This window comes from Equus quagga, chromosome 1, assembly GCF_021613505.1.
Source record: "Equus quagga isolate Etosha38 chromosome 1, UCLA_HA_Equagga_1.0, whole genome shotgun sequence".
NCBI classification, from domain to species: domain Eukaryota; kingdom Metazoa; phylum Chordata; class Mammalia; order Perissodactyla; family Equidae; genus Equus; species Equus quagga.
The window spans coordinates 10,978,239-10,987,387 of NC_060267.1; the positions used below are offsets into that span (position 1 = coordinate 10,978,239).

General features: G+C 59.0%; 1 protein-coding gene across 1 annotated transcript; it reads right to left on the reverse strand.

The window, feature by feature from the left end:
- Positions 1–80: 80 nt before the first annotated feature.
- On the reverse strand, positions 81–9,070 carry MBD6 (methyl-CpG binding domain protein 6). The gene is given in 14 exon segments (XM_046660348.1): positions 81–1,048; positions 1,193–1,256; positions 1,497–1,549; positions 1,655–2,068; positions 2,194–2,262; positions 2,264–2,364; positions 2,548–2,703; positions 2,983–3,642; positions 3,810–4,859; positions 5,084–5,246; positions 5,377–5,479; positions 5,773–5,909; positions 6,062–6,125; positions 7,145–9,070. Coding segments are annotated over 12 exon segments (3,021 nt in total). The 5' UTR covers positions 5,886–5,909; positions 6,062–6,125; positions 7,145–9,070; the 3' UTR covers positions 81–973.
- Between the last annotated feature and the right edge of the window lie 79 nt (positions 9,071–9,149).

A 9,149-nucleotide genomic window follows, 5' to 3' on the forward strand; every position in this document is an offset into this window, starting at 1 on the left:
ATTCTGCTACAAGAGAAGGATTGAAATTGTAACCTGTTCTTACCAAAGAACTAAGGAAAAAATGAGTACAGAGTCAGAGCCAGAGTTTCAAAATATTCTCATCTGTTAAATTAAGAGTGTCTCCCATAGAAAAGCAGTGGAGGCCCCACAGGGCAAGTACAAAACAGAATTAAAACTCCCAAGGGTCTTGTCTTTACAAAAGAAAAGGCAGGAGGCAGCCCCTGGACAGCTGGTCATGCTGGCCGCTCCGGTTGGACCACGTTGCATAATCCTCAGTCGCATCATCACAACGTCTCTGAGCGTTTTGATGGGGGGAGAAGGGGCAGTGTAGTGTGTATGGGAGGAGAGGCCTAGCGGGCTCTCTTTGCCCCCTTCCCCCTTTTTATATCCCAGAGGAAAGTCGAGGGAAGCTGGCTATACCTTGAAATGAGGCTATGTGTTTCAAACCTGGGGACCAGGGGTAAGAGGGGATCTGTGCTTTGAGCAACCTGAGCCAGAGGCAGAGGGGCGTTGAGAGGGAGGGAGGATGCATGATGCTTATTGCTTTGTACCTTTCACTGGGAAGGAGGGCAGCAACCAACAGTAGCTCACAGGTTTGTAAACTGAGCCTGCTGGCTTCAAGAAGGGAGGCAATGAAGTCGAATTAAATATAAAAGAGTCATTTGTGCAAAAATAACTTAAACAAATAAAAGACCTGGGGAAGGGGGTGTTCCCCTTAGCCTGGTGGGGAGAGGGCCATATACCACCCCCCCAGGCCTTTTCAGTGACATGGCTTTGGGGGGGAGGAGGTGAGCGTCCCTACCCCCTGCAATGGCTCAGGATGGGATTGTAGGGGAGGGGGTTGCATTTGTGCTCTGAGTGGGGAGTAGTGCCCCCACCCCCTGTCCACAGGTGCAGGTGGCTGGCAGGGGCTCCCAAGGCTCAGCACCCAGCTCTCCCCAGTCAGGGTCAGATCCAGCTCCAGGGATGGCTGCTATGGGGCCAGTTTCCTCCTCTTGTTTTTGGCAGGACGGCCAGGGCGGGCCCGGGGAGGCAGAGGGACAGCCGCCTATACAAGAGTGGAAGTTGAAAGAAGTGATCAAACAGCTGGGTATCAGGAAGTCTTTTATTTTCTCCCCACTCCCTCTAACCCTCTCCCTCCTGCATCATCCCTCATACACCCCCACCCATGCATACACTCACACACACTTACGCGGGTTGTGGGGCTGGGGTCCAAGGTAATGTCCTGGCGGGAGCTACTGCTGTTCCGCGTAGGGCTGCAATAAGGGGCACAGATGATCAGGGACACCTCCCCAAGCACCAGGTGGATTCCGGAGTTTGGGTGAGAAACTTTCTACATTTGGACAGTAAAGGCATGATTTGGACAGTAAAGGTATATCCTTCTTCATACTTAAATAAGTATCTGGCCTTTTGAAGGCCAAGCTCCTCTTAAGATATTTCTATAAGCCCAGCAAGAAGTGAGAAAAGGCCAGGACTGTGGCGGGCCCAACACTCACTTGTATTTTCTCCTCCTGCCACGACGAGACTTTCTGACTACCCCCGGGGCCACCTGGGAAAAGACGGACTGAATGTGTAGGAAAAGTTAGAGAAAGGGACCTTGGTCCAGCCTCTCCTCAGAGCCCTGCAGCCTAGATGTCCATCAGTCTGCACTCACCTTAAGGTCCTCAGAATGGGGCCCAGGAGGGGATGGATCCTTGGGCTCAGCACCCCCTTCAGCCAGCTCCCCATTATGCTGCCAGTGGTGGGTCCTTCTTGGGGACCGTTCCATTTGTCCATTGAAGCCACCACGTGACCCCCATTTGAGGGCCAGTCGGCCAGGCTCCCGCCGGCTGCCAGGCTTTCGTCCCCGGCCTGGCCTGGCCTCACCATTAATGCCCCGAAGTCCCCCTCCTCCCCTCCGGCCCCGTTTCCCTGACCCCCTCCCAGTGAGCAGCTCAGGGACTGGGGGGTCGGGAGAACCATGGGGTGGGGCTAAGGCACTGAGGGGAGGCCGGGCAGGCTCCGGTTCCAGGGCTGAGGTCGGGCTCTCAGGGGCCAGACAGGGGGCTTCTGGCTGCTCTGGAGGGATCTATAGGCAAAAAATAAAATCTCAGTCAGTCTCAAATACAGTCCCTCTGCTACTGTAACTCAGAATGCCTATGTTTCTAGTTTGGGAAAAAATTCTCTGATGCACACCCACACCCACACCCTCACCTGGAGACTCTGTAGCAGGCAGGCCAGGGGACCAGGAGCCTCTGAGAGGGGTGGAGGAGCTCCCCCCCCCAGGGAGGAGCTGCAGCCCCAACTGGCCAGAGAGAAGAGGGCCAGGAGGCTGCAACAGGCTGGGGAGGGTTCCAGGGCTGCTGGTCAGTGAAGACAGGTCACCTGCTGAGGAATTACAAAGTCAGGAGTCTCCCCAGACAAACCAGTTAGGCCTACTGACCCTATTATTCTCTTAGGCTATACCCAGCAGTCAAGGACTTTCTTCCCCACTTCTTCCAGCCTCTGCTACTGATTTCTAGTGCTTCCTTTCTTCTTTTTTCACCCGTAGTCTTTCCTCAGACTCACCCAGCAGGCTGGCACTCAGCAGAGGGCTAAGGAGTTGAGGGGGTCTCCCTGAGTTGGAGGGGGCCTTGCCCAGAGAGGAGGCCCCCGGGTCAGTAGTTGCCGTGGTGACACTGGAGGTAGGTGGTCCAGGCTGGGGGGCACTCAGGACACAGGGCTAAGGAGAAACAATGGTTATGACACTTAAGACGCGTGAAGTATGCAGTAAGTTTACAGTACTCACATACACAAGCTCACTGAAGCCGCAGGTGGAGTAGGCCACGCTTATTAAATACAGACCCAGTTCTTGTAGCCATCCTACCCGCAGCCAAGAACTGAGCCCTCCCCAAAGGCCCTGAGGAAGAGCTTACACATGAACCTGAAAGCCTTTGATTCCCAGCGCCCATCTCTCATTCTACCTCTTGTTCTGTCCCACTCACTCACCCCTATCCTCACCTGGGGGGGGCGTCCCCGAGGGGGGATCCAGGCTGGCAGCCAGCAGCGCAGAATTTAAAGCTATGAGGGTGGGGGGGGCTGAAAGTGGGGGGAACAGTAGGGGGGGCAGGTCTCCCAAACCTGAAAATGTCTCCCCACTTGGACCCCCAGCTCCCTCTGTAGATCCCTCCCCATCCCCAGCTGTGGGGCCCAGGGCCAACAGGGGCAGGAAAGAGGCAAGGAGGTTGCTAGGAGGGGCGGAAGGGGGTGGAAGAAGGTCTGAGGGGGGTGGTGGAAGCAGGGAAGCCACCAAAAGTGAAGGCCCCTCGGGCTCGCCTGGGGCTAGGGGAGGGCCAGGTCCCCCTGGTGGGGGTAGCAGGGGCTCAGGGGGAGGTTGTCCCCCTCCCGCAGCCAGCACACCAAATAAACCATGGCTGAGCAATGGAGAAGGTGGAGGCTGCCCCAGACTCAGAGGAAGAGGCAAGGCCCCTAGCATCCCAGGGAAGCCAGCTCCACTCAGCGCCAGGCCCTGCTCAGGGCTGGGGAAAGGGAAAGCCTCCCCACCAGCCAGGGGAGGCAGAGGGCAGGCTGGGCCCGCCCCCAGCCCGAGCCCTTCAGATGGGCTTTGAAGCACAGGGCTGGGGACTAGGGGGGCTTTGGAGGCAGCTGGAGGGGCAGGGGCACCTGCAAAGGAAAAGAAAGATTCAGCTCAAGAGAGGCTCTTTCTCCAAAGAACCCAGCCTCCCTGCCCCACACCCAGAAACCCGCCAAGGAGTTCTCTAAACTCTCCCCTAAATGCCTTGGCCGCCTCCGCACCCGAGGGGAAGAAGGCCTCCACCACACTCACGTACCTGGCACACTGCTGAGGCTGCCACTGGTGGTCCCAGGCAGGGAGGGCGGGATGGGATGCCTGGGCTGGGGAGGGCTCCCTGAGGAGAGGGTTGGGGGAGGGGGCAGGTGTGCATCTGACCCCAAAAGGTTAAAGCTTCCATCAGAGTGGGAAGGGCCAGGGGTGGGGAGTCCCAGCAGGGACAGCACAGAAGGGAGAATGGGTTGGGATGGCTCAGGGAGAGGAAAGGCTTGGGGCACAGGAGCAGGGGCCCGAGGACGGGTCCGTCTAGGGGCTTGAGGGCCTCCCCCTTCTAGCAATCGCAGTACAGTTGGGGGTCGGCGGGGACGACGCTGAGAGGGACGGGGTGATGAGTGGGAAGCTGAGGGCGCCTGGGCACGGGGCCTTCGGCCCTGTAAAGTGCTGGGAGGGGGGAGTGGGGGATGCTGTGCCTTGGCCGCTGCAGAGAGTAGGCTGCTAGCAAGGAAGGGGGGTGCCCCAGGCCTGTCCACCGTGGGGGCCCCTCCCAGGGGTCCCAGGACCAGGGGCAGGTGCATAGTGGCTGAAGACACTGGTGGCTGAGTGGCAGGACCAGGGGGGCCAGGGGGACCAGGGAGATTATTGCTTGGGGGCAGAAGAGAGGGTGTTAAGGCATCACTACAGTGGAAGAGAGGAGAGTCTGAAGGTGGTGAGGAGGATGCATGGGGAGCTGGAGGAGAACCCAGGTCAGGGGGCACCAGGCTGGATCGGAGGGCAGCTCCCCAGCTGTATGAGGGAGCATTGAGGCTGATAGCAGGGGGAGGAGGTGGAGCTGGAGAGGGGGCATTGCCCCTTGGGAGGAAACAAGGACTACTGCTGCCTCCAGCGGGGACTGGGTCAGGAAGCCTGGGCGGTGGGAAGAGCCCCCCAGGGCCTGCTAGAGGGGGGAAGGCCTGTGGAACTGAGGGAGGTTCTGGAGGAAGGGAGCCAGGACCCCCATTAAGTGGAGTTGTAGGAGGGACTCGACAGGGAGGGCGGGCAGAGGGGGGCCCTGGGGACACAGTGTGGAACATTTGGGGGCTCGCTCCCTCTCCTGCAATAAATGAGAAAGGAAGGGTCAGCCTGGGGCTCTCCTTCCAAGAACTTTGTCTTTTCCATCTCATTTCCCATAAATTGCCGACCTTCCTGTGCCCTCCTCTCACCAAGCAGCTCCCCACCCCACCCTTCTCCTTGCTCCTTCTCGTAGAACTCCTCCCACCGTCCCTATTCCAGATCCTTAAGCTTTCCTCAGTCTCCTGTAAGGTGGAGAAGACTCACCAGGAGAAGAGTGTGAGCAGGTGGTCTCCATGCTGCGGTACAGAGTTGCCATGGCAACGGCTTTCCGCCGGTGGTTGCACAGCTTGGTCATGTCCTCCTCTGATGCTGGCCCCACCCCAGCCCCACCCAGGGTCACCGGGGCCAAAGGGTCAAAGTTGAAAACCTGTAGGGTAGAAGGCATGAACAGGGACCCTGAAGGGGTAGGATCTGTGAGAAGGGCTACCACAGTCAGTGATACGCATTACGTCTCTCAGCTTATCCCTGTACTTCTGGCACCCCACCACCACTCTGACCTTGGGGACATTAAGTGGACACTCCAGACCGCACTTGCAGGTTCCATCGCTGAGGAGGTAGGTCCGGGTTTGCTCCAAGGAAGACAGCTCTGTGCCACTTGGGCTGGGAAAGAACAGGGTCAGAAAACATGGGGTTAGCTGACACTGAATCAGTAGACACTCCTAAAGGACAGTTCCTTCGTCAAAGACCTCCCTAGGAAGAGCAGAGAGGGTAAGGAATGTGGGAAGAGACAGGAAGAGGAAGAACAGATTCAAAGGGCCAGAGATGCAGAGAGCAAAAAGGCTGAGGAAGGAAAGCGGAACAGAGGAGAGCAATAGGGTGCCAGAGATCTGGGCTTTGAGAGGAGGGATGGGAGAGAGAAAACTCAGTCAAGTGGAGGGCCTGAGGATCCATACCTGATATAGAGCACAGCACCCTCTCGAACACAGCGCTGCCAGCCGATGGGGACAGATGTGGCCACAGGGCCCCCAGCTCTGTCTGCTCCACTGCTCTCATTGCCCCCATTCATTGTGTGTAATCAGCTCCCACGTGCCTGATAACACAGACATCCATGTGGGCATTAGGAGGATTAAACTAGGCTGGGTACCTGAGGCAGTACTCCAGGAAGGCAAAAGTGGTGGGGAGACCCTCAGAAGGCTGGGAGAGACGATGAGGGGGAGCCCTCTGCCCTCCCACGATGGCTACCTGAACATCTCTGCAAACATCGTGGGGTCCAGTCTAAAGCCGGGGCCGCCGGCTTAGCCCACACCTGCAAGACACGGGACTGTCAGGAATCTGCCCAACTCAGGAGAGCACCACAGCCCAGGACACTCTCAAGGGAAAGACCCTTAATAGTATGAGGTAAGTGCCCTTAAAGAGCTCAGGGATCTGCTGGCTGAGTCCACACCATCCTTTCCATGTCCAGTCCCTAGGGACCAGCGGATCAAAGCCTCAACTGGCAAGGACCAAGGATTCATAGCCTAACCCCTGGACATGTAAAGAGCAAGGCCCCTTTGTCCCATCAGGGACAGAAGACTTCACCAAGGAGTGTGGGCAAATTCCCATAATGCCAGGCCACTAGGAAGTTTCCCAGAGAGTCTGGCCCCTGCTGTTCCCTCCCCCCCAGGAAGATCATATAAAAAGTAAAGATTGCCCCAGAGGTCACCAGGCAATTGCCCAACTGCCCGCTGGGGGGGTACCAGCAGAACTCCCCCCATGCCTGCTCCATTAGACAATCACTAATCTGGCTCATTTGGGTCTTGGGAAAGGCTGGAATCACAGCTCTGCCTTTTCCCCGGAGCTGAGACGCTCCTGATCTTCCCCCAAACCAAAGGCAAGAGGGTTCAGCACCTATCCACTGGCTTCAAATTAGCTCCAAGAGGGCTTCTCCTGTGATACGTGGGGCCGCCCCTCAAACCTGCAAGTATCCTCCCCAACCTCACCATCGCTCCCACCCCACGCTGGCGGCTTCTAAACTTTCCCTCTCATAACAAGGCGCCCTGTCACCCAGCCTGCTTCCCTCAGCCTGGGGAGGAGGGGAAGGCGCACGAAGTAGGAAGGAACTTGGGGAGAGGGCGGGCGGAGGGTGGGCGAAGCACTCAGGGGAGGGAGGTGAAGAAGGCAAAAGTCAGGCAGTGAAAGGGAGAACCGGTGGGGGCAGGTGAGGGCGGGGGAGTGGGGATGGGGCCAGGGAAAGGGGCCGAGAGAACGCGGAGGGGGCAGAGGGTAGGGACTGCTGGGGAGGGGAGGGGGAGGGGCGGGGTGGGGGGGGCCGGGCCCTGCACTCACCGCGGCCCATGGTTCGGCCGGCCCCGCCCTGCGCAGTCGCGGCCCAGAGGGTGAGTGGGAGGGAGTGGGAGGAGGGTCGGTGAAGCCTGAGCCTCCGGTACGGCCCCGGCCGGTCCTAGCAGGAAGCGCCGCCGCCGCCGCCGCGGATCACCGAGCGGCCTCCCGCGCATGCGCCATGGGGGCCAGGGGCAGCCCTGGGGATTCCGTTCCCAGAAGGCACCGCGCAGGCTGCTGCCGCCGCCGCCGCCGTCGCTGCCGCCGCCACCGCCGCAGCCGCCGCCGCCGCCGCTGCCCGGACGGGAGAGGGGCGGGGCCGGGCCCCCGCCCAGCGGACAACGACGAGCCAACAGGAGGGGCCGCAGTGCGCATGCGGGAGCGCGCCTACCCCTCCCCCACAACCCCCCATTAATCCCCAAGAGAACAAACACCCCACGCGGCCCCCCCGCCCTCCGCGGAAGGATCTGAGCCTCTTCCTAGGCCACTGGTGGCCAATCCCAGCCCTCCCCGGGGAGGGGCCCCTTCCAAAGCCACAATCTGTTGGGGCAGCCAGGAATGCCAGGTCCGGGAGGGGCCAGCCCCAAAAGATGAAAGTCGCCACTTGCCCTGCCCCGCCCCAAAGGCTTCCCGGATAGTGTGCTGGGGCTTGACCCGCCTCCCCAGGTCAACATGTCACAACACGACCTCGGCCTGTCAAGTCACATGACCTCTGCCTGTCACTGACAACCTGGTCATGTCTTTGGGCCAGGAAGAGACCATCTGGTCCAATTCACCCCCAATCCCATTTACAGAAAGGGAAACAGAGGTCTGGAGCAACCGAGCAGGCCTGGCCAAGGACCTGTCACTGCCACACCACCACCCATACCTGCCATCCAGCCACGGCCAGCCTTGTAATAGTTGCTACTCAGACAAACGCTGGCTGCTTCCATGAGGGTATGACAGGGTATGTAACAGGCCACCACATGGCCTCTGTTTTCTACATAATGGTACAAGAAAAAGACTGTGCATTTTGCATCGCGCTTTTCACTTTTCTTCAAGCTGTCCCCAAGTTCATAGTTCTCTCATTTTACCTTCACAACTCATTATCTTTTATTTACAAGAACAGTGAGGCACAGAGATTAGGAGGCTGGGCTGGGATCCTTGGGCAAGTGAGGGGTAGCTGAGGCTAGAATCGGGGCTCCCGACAACCCACTCCACGGCAGTCGGCGCAACAAGGCTCTGCTGTGGCCCACGCACGTGGGAGGCAGGAGGCCGGTGCCTGCTCCTCGCAGCAGGAGTCACAGGACTTGTTCCCTGGGACAGTGAAAAGGGCGGGGGTCTTGGTCTTTAGTGAAGGGCGCCCGAGCACTATGGGGGAGATGAGTGGGAAACAGTGAGAATCGGGTCCACTGGGCAAAGAACGTGAACTCTGGCAGGCTGAGGGTTCGTCAGAAACTTCACGAAGACAAAAGTTAAGGGTGCTCTTCTGAAAGGAGCTGAAAATGACTACCAAGGGGATTCAAATACTTCAGCCCCTATTGGGGGAGTTCAGGGCTAAAAGAGAAGACCCCTTTAAGAAGACTTGAGAAGATGCAGATAATCCTGGTGGACGGATGCAAACTTTGAACGGAGGGAGGGTTAAAACGCCTTGTGCCCATTAGCTGGGAGGGGGCCAAGGAAAATGGGAGTCCCTTATAGAGGAGGTAAGACGGGGCTAACGCCAGGTCAGGGAGACAAGACCTCTTGAGAGAGACGAGCTGCACTGAGGTTTTACCCGGCAGCCCTGGGCGGCCACGGTTGATGGCCGTTGGGGCCGTTGGGTGCCGGGAGCTGGCGCCCCGCCCTCTCTCCTCTCTCCCACCCCCCTGCACCTCCCACCACCCTTCTAGTCCCCTGCGCGTGCGCGCGCAGACACCGGTTGCCAAACATTGCATCATCCCCGCCCCCCTCTCCTCCCCTCCCCCCTCCAGCTCTCCCCTCCGCGCGCGCGCATGACTCACTCACCTCCTCCGCGAAGCCTCGTGACCCA